The sequence below is a fragment of the Aulostomus chinensis genome, chromosome 17, assembly GCF_037954235.1.
Source record: "Aulostomus chinensis isolate RoL2024-O1b breed Wild chromosome 17, RoL_Achi_v1.0, whole genome shotgun sequence".
Classification (NCBI taxonomy): Eukaryota; Metazoa; Chordata; class Actinopteri; order Syngnathiformes; family Aulostomidae; genus Aulostomus; species Aulostomus chinensis.
In genome coordinates this window covers 19,365,494-19,380,225 of record NC_141336.1, presented here as the reverse complement: position 1 = coordinate 19,380,225, position 14,732 = coordinate 19,365,494, and the positions used below count along the sequence as shown (strand labels likewise).

The window sequence follows — 14,732 nt, the reverse complement described above, 5'->3', positions numbered from 1 at the left end:
GCCGATCCCTGCAGCTGACTTGACGACCTTGTGCACCAATTTAAAACCCCCTTCGTTAACGTCATATTTTCATTTGGTTTGATTTGTCGTATTTTGGAGTTATGTCTATGTTTTTAACCGTCCTTTTCTTCATAAATGTCAAATCATGGACCCTCCTGACCCCTGAGTTGACATGCCTATGATTAGCCTCCAACAAAACAAAACAAAACAAAACCCCCCAAAAAACCAAAACAAAACAAAACAATTTTATTCATTGGTACAGTATTTTTGTCATCTCCAACTAATGGGAGTCTTAAATTAAGTTAAGTTTCTCCCCGTTGTTCCTCTTGCGAAATCACAGAGTGCCCTGCATTTTTTCCACCATCTTTGATAACTTAAAAGTTTTGAAATCTGATTATGGGGACACTGCAAAATAGGACACACGTTATTGTCCGAGCAGGGGCTATATTTTGCGGCCCCTCCCTCAGAAACGTCACATCTTGAGCCTATAAAGCACAAGTGAAGGGGGAATGCTTGGCAATGTATTTGAGGCTGGGCTGCAGGGAGATAGCAGAGAGGCGCACCGAGTCTATAAGCAGTGGATGGAAAGAAGCTCATGCAATGGAGAAAGTGAACCACGGTGCAGAGATTGGTGCCCTGTAGACTCAGGAAGAAGGGAGCAGATGCTTGTATGTGTCGAGGGGGGAATGAAGAGTAGGATCAAGAGTTTTGATGAAGGGTTGAGAATATTTTCCGAAATGGCACGGATTTGGTCTCTTGCAAATGCGCATTTTGCAAAGATGACATAGCACTTGAGAAAATGGGATTCATCCAGGAACAGAACTCACTCACGACCTGAATGAAAAGAGAAAAGGGATTCTATTCAAATCGGAATTTAGCTGTGTTGTTTTGTTCTTTTACCTGACAAGCCTCGGTTGTGAGTGAACGCAGAGTGAAATATGAATCTGGGCAAAGCACTTTTGTTTTTCCTCCTCTCCAACTGTGTGACAGTGATTTTGTCGCTATCCACTTGTACCACTGTGGACATTGACCACATCAAGAAAAAGCGAGTGGAGGCGGTCCGGGGACAAATCCTCAGTAAACTCCGGCTGACCAGTCCGCCTCAAACAACAGGTCCGAGTCAAGTACCGTTTCAGGTTCTGGCCCTTTATAACAGCACCAGGGAGCTGATTGAGGAACTGGGAAGAGACAGGCAACAAAGTTGTGGACAGGATAACACGGAGACTGAATACTATGCCAAAGAGATTTACAAGTTCAACATGATCAATGGTCCGTCAGAAAACAGTAAGTTAACTGCTTCATCATTTGTATTCAAGTGTCTTTTTGTTGAAAATAGAGCTGCGGATCTTTATTTCGCCATGCAGATACCCAACTTTCCTCCAAACATCTCGATCCCATCTTTATTTGTTTTCTTTTTTACGTACGTAAAGTAAAAAAAAAAAAAAAAAAAAGAAAGAAAAGAAAAAAAAACCTGCCCACGACACAAGCTGTTATTGAGGAAACCTGATCAAAAACTGGGAATCTAATTTTTTCCATTTCTCGTTAAGTTGTCTCTGTGCCGCTTTTACGCACAGACGCGCCTGCGAGCGGTCGCTACGCGCAAAGGCTGAGGGCAAAGTAAACATTCTAATTGGAATGAGCGCCATTCCTCATACATACCTCACACTAAAGCCATGGGAACTCCAGTCGAAGTCTGACACATTCCTTAGCGGGGAAAATTCTCAGGCAGTTAAGTCTAGTATTTATTGCCAACTCCAAGACCTCATTTCCATTTTCTGGCCGTGTGTCTCCCAATATTTTTTACCCACTGTTACAACTCTCGCTCTCTCTCCCTCTCTCTCTCTCTCGCTCTCTCTCACTTCTATTTCCCCAAGATTTCTTCTAATAGCGGGGAGCCGAGGAGCTCTGTGTTATGATCTAATTCCGTTGTTCATCCATACTGGTATTTCCTGTGTAAACTATGGTCCATTGATTGTTCCAGAAATCAGAAACAGAAGCTCACCACGCAGCTCTTCTCCGGAGAGAGTCTGTCTTTTAAGTGGAAGGTGTTGGATTTGTGCCTATTCATGGTCAGTGGCCGGTTAGAGCGCGGTGTTACCATCCTGAAATCAACAGGTTTCTGACGCTGTGCTGTGATACTGAGCAGAGTCTCCAGCATGAGCCCTGAATCAAATCCATTTCACAGGTCCCACAAAGTGCTTCTGACATTCAAAATACACAGCTCGAGGTTTATCCACTGGTCAGAGGTAGCCAGAGCTCCCAAAACAAACAAGAGGTCTAAGGAGTGGGATCAGTGATGGCCAGGTGCCCAGGACACATCACATTGGTCTCATGCTGAAGGTGATAATACAAGACGTGGACTTAACTTACTACTGGCAACACCTACTGCACTAAACAGCTCATCCACGGAGGATATTACCTAAATAAACACATGGCGCCAACATACATTAATTAGCAAACCTCCCCTCCTTTCCATTATGTAATTTTAAAGAGAGCAGAGCATGTGTCAGTGTGTAGGAACATAATGTCTGTCACCTTGATAATTTTGCAGTGTAGTTCATTTTCATTCCCCCTGGATATAATGAGTTTTACATGCACTGTTTTTGGAAGGTGGGAGTGTTTGGGAATATAGTCAAGTTTCTTCTTTTTTTTTTTTTTTCTTTGCCCAGTTAAAAAGTTAAACAGAAAGTTCCCTCATTCTTTTTTTTTTTTTTTTTCATATGTGCCACATGCTTGAAACTACTTTTCCTAGCCACTACTACCAATGCAGATGTGTCTGGAAGGCCAATGTGGCACCTTGTGTCACACGTAATCCGCGCTGACTATCAAATAGTGTTAATAATGAACTGAAGGATGATTTTTGACATGATAACATTACAAAATAGAAAAATCACGCACCTTTTCCTTGTGCTCTGACGTGAGCAGTTCCAGGGAGAGTTCAAGGCGAAAACTGACTCAGTGTTGGGTCAGTTAGGAGTGAGGACCAGCACTGAGGACATCTGATGTATGGGATAGCAGAAAGATGATGTCACCAGAACAAACACAGGTCTTTGGCCTGTTTCCAGAAGCACAGCATCCCCCTCCCCAAACGCCGCTAGCCTTTTAGCTTCTTCATCCGTAATAAGGGGGAAAAAGTTGTTTTACTTCACAAGAAAACTCTGTCACACGCCTCTCGTCTAGAGGCGTGTGACGGCGTTCTCTTGTGAGAATCTTCTCATCGTGATATCATGTAAATAAATCTGAAAAATTCCAACTTCGGCTACTGCATTTGAACTAGATAATTGTACGTCCAAACTAATATATTTGAAAAGATGTGTGTGTGTGTGTGTGTGTGTGTGTTGTCCTTTATGAGGTGGAGACACTTCAGCAGCTGGCTCGCACCTGCCGCCTCATGCTTCCTATTTCCTTTGTTTACCTCCGCAAAAGCTTTGGAGAGACTGACATCACAGACAATCCTCCAGGCGATAGAGGAAAGAGAGGTGATTCCCGAGAGGAGAGGAGAGGAGAGGAGAGGAGAGCAGAGGCGAGGGGAGGAGAGGAAGTCTTTCCTCAGGCCTTTCCGTACCACTAAAGAGCTCATCTTTGTTCAAATTAATTGAGTAATAATATAAGAATGAGCTCAACTGGGCATCGTTTTGTTATTTTATATGTGACTATAAATACAAAGGTGTTAATGAAAATGTGCCACAGTAAAACTAAATCCCCCAATTAGCATCTGACCTCAGAACAGTGTGCGATTCAACTAAATCAGTAGTCACAACAATATAATTCTTTTTTACTACCTCAGTGTTTAAAAATACACGTGATATTTCACCAAGAAGCAGCTGAAATAGTGGAATGCTTCATAGTTTATATCAGCATCGTGACACTCGTGTTAGGTCACATAAAGATGGAGGAGGGTTGGGGGGTTGAGGGGGGGGGGGGGTTGTCAGAAAATTAGTGAATGTATTTCATTTTAATTATGCAAGCAATCACCTCTCCTCGCCAACATGGAACAAATTACCTTTCAGACCCTTGGCAAAAATAAGCCATAATGTGAAATCCACCTAAAACCATTGCAATGGGAAAAATGAGGTCATCCAAAAGGAAACCAAAGACTTGATTAGAATTTCAAATCTCCCCTCGAAGTGGGGCTTTCCACCTTCTGTGGGGGAGGCAGAGGTGGGGGGGGGGGCGCAGAGAGAGAGTAAGAGCGGTGAGTGAGGGGAGGAAAAGGCTACTGAGGTTTCCTCCCTATAGATTGCGCGGAAACACTGGACAGATATACGACTGGGGATGAACGCTGAGAAGGTCACCTATAAATAGGGAACACTGAAAGAGGTTTGTGGAAATATCAGATAATGACTGGGAGGACACTGCGATCGGATTATAGGTCAAATGAAGTGCAGATACTTGGAGATGTGCGAGTTCCTTTTGCGTGATGACACTGAAATAACCTGAACCTCGGAGTTTCCATTGTCCCAGAACAGCAAGAGGTGCAAATCAGCTAAAGGTGCAATGCCTCGCTCAGCCACTGGCGAATCTGACACTTCGTAGTAAAGCTTGGGGTCATAAATTAGCCGTGGCTTGGCTGTAAATGACTGTTTCCACTTGTAAAACGTTTGCTATGTGCTTGTTTTGCTCAACGCTGCATGTGCTTGGCCTGTTAAGATAATAAAGTGTTCTGTGATATTGTGGTATAAAATGGGAAAGTCTTCAGTGCAACAGGAAGCCTTCCAGATAGAATCACAATCTGGCCATTTATTTTTCAGCTGGTGCAATCAGAGACAAACACGTACAAGTTAGAGCTTGTCGAGACGCTGTCATGAGCCGGCCTTGTTGTTGGTCGCTCAGGTATTGTCCTGTTCCAGCACATGTTCCTGGATAAACCCTTTGCTTCTGGGGAAATCTTGGCTTTTATCCGAGGCCTCAGAGCACCTGTTGAGCTCCAGAGCTGGTGGGAGGAGCACGCTGCCGTCCCACTGCACTCAGCTCCACCACCATGACATGGGACATTTGGTTTTCATTTCATGACTTCAACTTGTTGCTAACTTGGACGGCGCAAAGCATAAGCAGATGGTTTGTGCTAATGGGTCATATCTCCCTGGAATGGACTAGAAATAGTTAAAAACCTTTGTTTTTATCTGAAAGCTATCTAAACTTGTAGTGGGAAATCCTCGACAAAAGAGCTTATCAATAATCAAAAGGTAAACATGTCCGCCCCTGTAAGGATGTCTGAGGAAAATAGGCTTTGATATTATGTACACAATGAGGTAAGAGATGAATAAGAGTTTAAAGGGATTCAGCCAAAAGAAACAATTAGAGTTATAGTCCATTATTTTAAGAGAGAAAATATTTAATAACATTTAAAGCCACTGTTGAGTCATCATTTCCATTTTACCTGCAGATGACCTCCCCTACTGTCCTAAGGGTATCACCTCCAAGGTATTCCGCTTCAACGTCTCCGCCATGGAGAAAAACTCCACCAACTTGTTCCGGGCCGAGTTTCGAGCTCTGCGGATCCCCAATCCCGGCGCCAAGAAAAACGAGCAGAGGATTGAGCTCTACCAGGTGTGTGAACCGACCGTTCATTTGCTCTGTTAGCAGAACACAGGGGGTAATGTGCTCTGTTTCTCTCTGAAGGCCTAATGCTACGAGCCTGTAGGTCGGCGAGGAAGATGAAAACATTTATATTAGTGTGTCCAACTCCCTCTCTCCTCCTTTCAAAGCTGATCATTATTCCATGTGCCGTCAAATGGATTCTACATCAGAGCAGTTTTAAGAGCTTGCACAGCCCTCTTTCAGAAACTGCTTTACCGTTCAGGAACTTCTTTCTTAGCTGTCAATCTCAAGGCAGTTGTCCGTCTTCTCTCGGATCGACGTGTTATGCTTTCAACAAGAGGGTTATGGATCTGCACCTGCATTTGTGTGCTCATGGGTGTAAAATCAGTTTCATAGTCTGTGTGTGAGGTAGCAAGAATACTTTTTTTTTGTTCGGTTTCCTCATTAATCTCCCATGAGAGACTAGGAGTAATGATCAAGTTCCAACATTTCCTGCCAGGGAGACAAGCGTCTCCGGACTGCATACCGCCTCCGAGGCAGACTCTGGCCAGCGCTGAATACAGACTGTCAGGCCCTCAGATTGTTTCCAGGGGCCTAGGAGGAGATAGAGGCAGTGTCACCCACTGGGGGAGTAAATGGAGCTGTTCGCTCTCTCGCCCCCACACTTTTCAGGCTCTAGCTGATTGGCAGCAGCCTGACGCTGGCAGCTCTCATCGGCCCCTTGTTCCCACAGGAAGGCAGATTAGATGCTGACAATGTTCAGGAACCTGGTTATCCTGGTTGAACTGTGGGGTACACACACACACACACACACACACACACACACACACACACACACACACACACACACACACACACACACACACACACCTCCTACAACAGAGAAACACTTTTGTTCAGAGAAATGTTGGTGGAGATATGAATTGGTAAACTTCTGCCTCAGTTAAGGATCTTAACATGATAAGATATTGAAAGCCTGCAGAGATACCTGCGCCCCTGAACTGTGTGACACTGCATCTGGGAGCCGAGCTGAAGTCAAAGTTTGAGCGCCTGATGTGAAGGACAGCCAGGTTCTCATTGGCAGGAGGGTAACACGCAGGCATTAACTTGCAAAATGGGGATATCAACACAGGGAGTCACTTTTTCCATGAAGAGTAGACATTTGGCCCAAGGCATCCTGGAGAGTCTGGCGCAGACAGACAGCTCTGGTTCTGTGTGTGTGTGTGTGTGTGTGTGTGTGTGTGTGTGTGTGTGTGTGTGTAGAGGAGAGTTTATGCAGCTGGGTCACATTTTCATCTCTTCTTGCAGATCCTCCAGAAAGACGACCCCAAAGCCAAACAGCGTTACATCGGGGGCAAGAACGTCCTGACCAAGGGAACGATTGAATGGGTCTCTTTTGATGTTACAGACACCGTGAGGGAGTGGCTGATGTACCGACGTGAGTGAAGCGCCTCATCTTGTTACATATCAATGCTTCTGGCAAAAGAGCATAAGTTCATCTAAAATGAAGGAGGGAAATGTCAGCTCTTTACATCCCTCTGCTCCTGTTTCCCTCTCTCAGAGACCAATCTTGGCCTGGAGATCAGTGTGCATTGTCCTTGCCACACTTTCAAGCCTAATGGTGACATTATTGAGAACGCCAATGAGGTGCTAGAGGTCAAGTTCAAAGGTGAGATTGCATTCAATAGTTTAAAGTGGCTCATTTCAGCAAGATTGTTTGTTTTTTTCTTCTGAAGTGTGTTATGAGCCTGCCTTACCAAAGCATGACTTCATTGTATTGAGGCAGCATGAAGGTTTCAAATTCATGTATTTATTTTTAATATTAAGAGTAGTGCAATTGGCAAAAATATGTATGCAAGAATACAAGAATGTCAAGAATAGAGATATGAGGGTTCCTATTAGCAGCTGGTTAGCTTAGCTTAACTGGAACAACAGGTATACACTTTCCCACTTTCCATAGGACTATATCAGACAGCATTCTCCAACACTTCCCCTGCATTGAACAATGACAACTGCCAAACAAACTAGCTAGTTAATAGCAACATTAGCTTGCAAGTTCCGCAATGACTGTTAAACAAATAAAATAAAATCGGTTATGTCAGAATGGGAATCCCTTGCTTGTTGTCTACTATCTAATTCCTAAAACAGCACCAGAGAAATTCTGAAATTCAGGAAGTCCACCCAGGACTTACTTTTCCCCCTTTTAGGTGACCTCTATGCTAGCACCCACAAGTATTAGTGCCCTTGCTAAAAGGCCCACTTCCCACGGCGTTGTCCCGAACTCAAAACGGGGACATTATTGCCTGTGTGCCCACTGGTTTTTGGAGAGATTATTTACCAAGCATGACCTACAGAGGTTTCCCTTCCAACTTTAATTGGAGGGGACAGCCTGGCTCTGTCCAAAGGTCAAAAAAATCTACCCATCAACACCTCCAAATCTCACTAATTAATGTGAAGAAAACCACAAGTGGTGTCCTTTTGGTGGTGGTGGGGGGGCTGTCAGTGCCGGACTGTTTTCTTTTGCAGTAACAGGTTTTGTCAAGTCAGGCAGTGAGGTTATCTGACTGCTGTCACTTTGTATCCACTGCGCACATATATGAGAGTAATGCCGATCTCCTCATCTAACTCTTGGCAAGAAAGCAAATGAAATGACAATTTGGGCCTTTAAAATAGCTCTTCCTCTCCTTGATGATGCCCACATTATCTACAATTGCGGATCAATAAATCATCTTCATTTAACCATCCCAGTCTCCATGTGGGATGAGTAAAGACTCTCGTGTACGTCTCCAAGATTTTGTATCGTCTTTAAATGAACATCTTGGTTTTTGCGTTCGATTTCTTTCTCTCTGAAAAGACGTTCAGCTGGTTTGTATTCACCATTGAGGGCCAGATAATTCAGTTTGTTTGATTTGTCTAATGCTCCAGATAGGCATCTTGTGTTTGTTGAAAAATGTGGTTTATTGTGATTAGCGCTGTTGAGGCAGAGCTGGACTTAAGATGATTTGCAGTAGTTGCTCTCAGAACCAGTTGATATAAGAGGCTCTCTTTAGTTTGAGGAGTCTGTTTCAGATGTTTCTAAAACCTGATAGTTATTGTTGGATCAGAAGTTATCAGTGGATATTGGCATTCACTGTAGGTCATTAGTTTTCCTTTTGATCTGTGATATGGTCCTTCAGAACATTTGGTGAAGTCATGTTGGCAGAGTGGACTCCTATCTTCAAAGGGCAGTGGATTGAATTAAAGTCCAGATATTTCATATCAAAACTAACCCTATCAAAACTCAAATGTGCATGTCTGTTTTCTGGATGTTTCCCTAATTTGCATTCAGGTTCAGGAGTCTCATGTTTCATTCATGCATTTACTGCTAAATGATAATACCTGATGCTTTGATTTGGCCTCTCGGTCGTATTTCAAGGCGTGTTCTGTTCCTGAGGGTGCGTGTGGATTTGATCCGAACATAATAATTCTCTCTTTATTATGAGATTGGTTTACAAAAAAGTTGTCTCTCGTAAGTGTTGCGCACACATTAGCATGTTGAGGTCTTTAGGTAAGATAATAGATTTCCTTCCTACAAGGAGGGGAGACATAGAGCATGGGAATACAATCGATCTGGTATCTCACTTAGCACCGGGGGCCCCCGGGCCCTCAGTCCTGGGAACGCTCTGGACTGGCTTGGCCACAAGGAATGTGCTGCCATGGAGCTCAGACGTTTGGCCCCTAATTAAAGAGGGGCCAACATATCCACCAGCAGCATCTCTCCTGAGACATCCACTGCTTTAGCTATCAGGGGCAGATTGGATGAGCAGACGCAGGTCCACGAGGGAGGGTGGAGGAAAGGAGGAAGCGGGGGACAAGTGTTGAGGAGAAGTGGACCAGAAATGTGTCTGGAGATGATTCCTCTGTAAAAGTTACAATTGATTGCCTTGATTAGTTGTGGCTCCTCTGATGTCAGCTCTTGAAACACAGGAACCTTCACCGTTCTCTATAAATCTTCTGCACTTCTGTGCAGCCTTTTTTTTTTTCTTTTTCTTTTTTGGAATCCTCCATATTAACTGACTTGCTCCTGCAGGTATGGAGGCAGACTATGACGATCTGAGCCGTTCGAAAAAACAGAAGGAGCAGCTCTACCCCCACCTCATCCTCATGATGCTCCCTCCCCACAGGCTGGATGCCCACTCCTCCTCACGCAGGCGCAAGAGGGCACTTGACACCAATTACTGCTTCAAGTAAGGCACACAGGAAAATACCTTTCACCGTCTAAAATATTTTATAGCATTTTTGTATTTGTGGCTGAGGGTTCGTTACAAATAAAAGCATTTGTGTCTTATTTTCAACACTAGCCAACTCAATGTGTAATAGAAATCACAGCTGTCATGTCTCGGAAAGATGGCAGGGAAGAAGAGGTGCGTGGGCACAGGATACAAAGAATAAACTTGTTAATCAACCAGACGAGCATGACAGAGGTATTAGCCGATACAAGTCGGGATCTGCCCCAGTACTAGAAAACGCTACCTCCTCTTACATGCCGTCCCCTCAGCTCTGGATTTCCTCTGTCAGGCTGACAGGCAGCACCGAGACACCTGGGCTGACTCCAAGCAGGAAAATAAGGGCACACCTAAGAGTGGAATTTCTGAACCTCTCTCATCGCTGGCAGTGAGGCCATGGGGAGGAAAATGTATACCTAAATGTGCTATCTGTGAAATAATCTCCTCTCCTTTTGTGTCAACAGCAATTATGAGGAGAACTGCTGTGTGCGACCACTATATATTAATTTCCGGCAGGATTTGGGCTGGAGGTGGATCCATCAGCCTGAGGGGTACTACGCCAACTTCTGCTCCGGTCCTTGTCCTTACCTACGCAGCGCTGACACCACCCACAGCTCGGTGAGACGACGTGCCACAACATTCAGAAGTCAGGAATCTGTTTGGTAGATGTGGTTTCTGATCACATTCTGTTCTTTTCTTCTACAGCTGCTGAGCCTGTACAACACTCTGAACCCAGAGGCCTCCGCCTCACCCTGCTGTGTGCCTCAGGATTTGGAACCCCTCACCATCCTCTACTACGTGGGTCGCTCGCCTAAAGTCGAGCAGCTCTCCAACATGGTTGTTAAGTCCTGCAAGTGCAGCTAAACGGCTTCAGGGCCCAGGGAGAGACATGGGATGTGATGACTCCCAGCACTACTCAGGAGCGGGTATGAGGGGTTTGGTGGGCACGGTACAGTTTGTCCCCCCCATCCCCTCAGCTTCAGCCTAGTCCAAGCTCTATCACACTAATCAAACCCCCGCAGACAAGATGCGGCTCACTTCTCTGCTCACCATCATCGTCGATGGCATTTTCCTCGAAGTCTTCGTCAAACAACACTTCACCGACGGCGTTCTCAAACCCAACAAGGCCTCTTGTTGACCATCAGCCATGACCTTTTTGACGTCTGTGTGTGTCGTATGTTTTGTCATTTTCCAGCGTGTACCTCAGTCTATTCAAAGTTTTCAATGCAAGAGGAACGGAACATGAAATTGTCTTGCGATGACCACTGCATTCTTAAGGACATATAAATAATTGCAGTCTGAAAAAAAAAACAACAACAAAAAAAAGAGAAAATGACTGAGAACGCAGACTGAACTCAGCATGACAGGAATGCATCAAAGTGAGTAGAACAAAAACGACTGTTTGCTGAGAGCAAAGAACCCTTTCAGCCAGTAACGCGCAGCCCCGACACACAGGACACGTTTGAATGTCCGAGCTGGAAAATGATGCTGCGCACACCGCAGCAGCTCCCTACACTGTTTATTTAGGATTCAATGCCGTTGAATTAATTAAAAAAAAAAAAGAAGAAGAAAAAAAAAAAGATTTTAAGTAAAACATGCTGGAAACCAACCTTTATTCAAAGTAGTATTTCAATGGTGATGTTTACCTCTGTAATGCAACAGGATGGTGATTCCAGGGATTGTTTCATTTTACAGTGAAGCCTTTCTGTTGTATGAGACAATGTATGTCACTAAGTGAACTAGATCACAAACTGTAAATGTTTTTCTTATTATTACTCTTGGAAACACTTTTTTTTTAATTAAAAATTGCCAGTTGGATAGAATTGTTAATTACTGTATTTTTTCCCCCCCCTGTTGTCATTACGTATTTTAGAGCACTTTATTTTTAAAGGTTGAATTTAAACGACCAACATGAAGAAATCGGCTTTAACTGTACCTACTTGGGCGTTGGACAAAAAAAAAAAAAACAACCCTGTACGTTTACGGACATGTTCAGCATGTTTTAATGTTAATGTTGATTGCTACAAATAGCCAAAATGGTGCCAAAAAGATTACATTTCCATGCATGAGTATTGTAAACGATCAGGAAGAAAACGGATCCAATAGGAGACTGGAAACAACACCGCATCACCACAGCAGAATATACACATCGATTTGGATTTCGGTGTCGGGATTCTTGTAATAAAGCATGCGCTGACTTTAGTTATTACACAACATGACGTTTAGCATCAACCACTGTTACAAAATAATCCAACCAACAAAAGTATTAAAACTGGTACTACAATCTGTGCAAAAACCACTCTGATGATAGTCATCAGCAGATATGAGACAGACATGCATACAATTCAAGTATTTCTGACAAAGTCATCATAAGCTAAAAGATAAATAAGACAGATGCTGTTTTTTATTCACACACCCTGAGTGAACTCACTGTATGGTCCCAAGGATACTGGTCTGCAGGTGCAGCATTAACCTCCACTGTAGGGAAGGCTGTGCATAATCACAAGTCCTCTTCATGTTGTGCTTAGAGCTACAGAAATGGCCCAGAATGCCTTTTGGTTGACAATGCAAATACAATAACAATCATTTACTTCATAAGACAAAAAAAAAGAAAGAATGTTTCCATAAAAACATCCAGTGACTCTTAGAGGAATGATCGGCTGTGTTTCTTGATATGAATATCTTTTTTGACATGGTCCTTGAAGGGAACAATCTTATTTAAGTGCTAACAATCAAGAATGTTCTCCTCAAGCCTACTAGAAAAGGATGCTATAATTAAACACATCCTTTGGCGAGGACCAGAGAGTCTGATTTGGCATCAGTTAGGTCTCCAAGTGTCTGCTGCCAGAAACAACACATGAGAGGAACTTCTCTGCATGCTCGCCATGCATGAACAAAACCCCCCTATCTTAACTATTTAAGGGGGAGGGATCTATATGAATGGTTGAGAGTGCACATGAAAAATGCCTCTGGGGGTTTGATGAACCATCTGCTGAGGGCTGTCTGTCTGTGAAATCTGTCTGTGGCATCAGCAGCACGGGGAGAATGAGGGGCGGGCAACTGTGAGGATGTAGACTGAGTGTAGCCAAGAGGGATGAGGGAGCTGAAAAGGCCATCTGATGTTGAGCTGTGCAACAAAATCCCAACCTGCGTCAAAGCTGGGAATTCCTGGCCTGGCACACTATCTTCTAACATGTCTGTGGCTGTATCATAGGGAAATTAATAGGACCCTGTTGGATGTCTGGCATGCTTTCATGTGCTGCTGTTGTTCTTTCCCAGAATACACCTCTGTGTGACTGTGGGTATGTAGTTACATGCAGAGACACCTGTCAGGCCAGCAGAGCGGCAGGATGTGCCCCTGGTCACTTTCGTGTCATCTGTGATTGGGTTCCTGGCCCTGGAACAACTTGCGGTACACAGAAAGACCTGGGAAGTAACAGATGAAGGAAAATTATTAAAAACAAAAAAAGAGGTAAAAGGGCAGGATGAGGCCCCCACCCCCCTACCCATCCACCACCACCACCACCACCACGTGCACACACAGATCCTGAAATAGTTACTTCGGATGAATGTTCTTTTAATCATTAATGGTGGAGCTCAGTCAGCTCAGCGGTTCGCCTTTTGTCTGGCCGTCCCTCCACGCTCAGCCCCTCCATCCTATCGCCTGGAACACGGCCAGGCATCCAGTAGAAAAGGCATTCCAAGTACAGTTCGAGCTGCCGTGTTTGTGCTCCCAAACAGTATTCCCTTTCATTCCCTCTCTGCACACTCTTGTTTATTTTGGTGCTCTTTTACACCGTGAGGCCTGACTGAGCTGGAAAACGAAAACATCTCCCTGACTTCCAATCCGATGACATGACAGCTGGAAGCAGCTTCCTACAGCTCAGCAAAAGAAAGATGGAGGCACAATATTCTCTCTAGGGTTTAATCAAAAGTACAAAAAGAGTGAACCAAAACAACCGAAAGATAAAGTGAGCAACTTTTTTAGACAGTGAAATCTACTCAGATACAGAGACTCCAAATCCAAAATCCCTTTCCTTAAAGAAAACATCACTTTTAAGTGATTCATCTGAAGGATCTGACTTTTCTTCCCCAACACACTCTCATTTTTAAAAGAGAGAATCTAAGCTATTCATCCGGACATGATCAGACTCATTAAAATAGCAGAAGAGAAGAATTCAATTCCTCAAACTGGGAGTAATAAATCTTCTTTCAGTCACTGGCAATGAAGAAATTCAAGAAATCGCCAAAGGAAGGACTGTAAAACACAAGCTAAAACACATATTTGATAGGTCGGCAATAAAATCCCGCTGTCAAGAAATTAAGAAGTGGGGCGAGCGTACAGGACTAGAAGAGAGTGAAGAGAGGAAGAGATTAAGAGAGAGCACGAGTGAGAGAGATAAAGGGAGATGTGATTAATGAAGGCTGACAGCTGATCATAGAGAATGCTCCCCATTTGGACCCACTCTAACTCCCTGTCAGAGTCGATCAGGGGAGCTCAGTCATCTCACTACAAAGGTAAACTGGGCAGGCAGAAAGCCCTGACTCACCCTTAAGCTCCACAAAGGCTGTGCCCCTTCTAATAACACCCACCCACCCCACTAAACACCACACTGGGTCTCTGTTTCACTCCCAGATTCATTTTCAATGCATGGATAAACCTGCCCTGTTAACTGGTTTTGGTACTGGGATCTCTCTCTCTCCCTCTCTCTTTTTTTAGCTTTTTAAAAGTCATAAGCGGAGCATCTCCCCCACCCTTTGTGCCCTAAACGATGGAAAAAATGCATTCACGAAATTCAGGAGCTGCTCCCAACGGATCCAGTTACAGTAATTGATGAGTTTATAAGATGTTTGTTAACCTAAGCCAGCCTTCATACTTTAGGGAGAAGGAGGAGAATGAAAAGAAATGTTCGGGGGGGGGGGGGG

The 14,732-nt window shown here is 44.1% G+C and overlaps 2 protein-coding genes across 5 annotated transcripts in view; one reads left to right on the top strand and one right to left on the bottom strand.

The window, feature by feature from the left end:
- Nucleotides 1-535: 535 nt before the first annotated feature.
- Nucleotides 536-11,629, top strand: tgfb3 (transforming growth factor, beta 3). The gene is made up of 7 exons (XM_086181704.1): nt 536-1,284; nt 5,387-5,550; nt 6,850-6,979; nt 7,103-7,210; nt 9,611-9,767; nt 10,271-10,424; nt 10,512-11,629. Exons 1-7 carry the CDS (start codon nt 939-941, stop codon nt 10,668-10,670), a joined length of 1,218 nt encoding a protein of 405 aa, XP_086037830.1. The 5' UTR covers nt 536-938; the 3' UTR covers nt 10,671-11,629.
- Nucleotides 9,666-14,732, bottom strand: part of ttll5 (tubulin tyrosine ligase-like family, member 5) — a 57,012-nt gene continuing 51,945 nt past the window's right edge. For 3 of the 4 annotated variants that reach the window (XM_086181688.1, XM_086181689.1, XM_086181690.1), the window contains one exon: nt 9,667-13,232. In XM_086181688.1, the coding sequence (XP_086037814.1) occupies nt 13,180-13,232 (53 nt within the window). In that variant the 3' untranslated portion in view covers nt 9,667-13,179. Of the gene's footprint in view, nt 13,233-14,732 lie in introns of all 4 variants that reach the window. The other variant, XM_086181691.1, reaches the window with a different exon arrangement.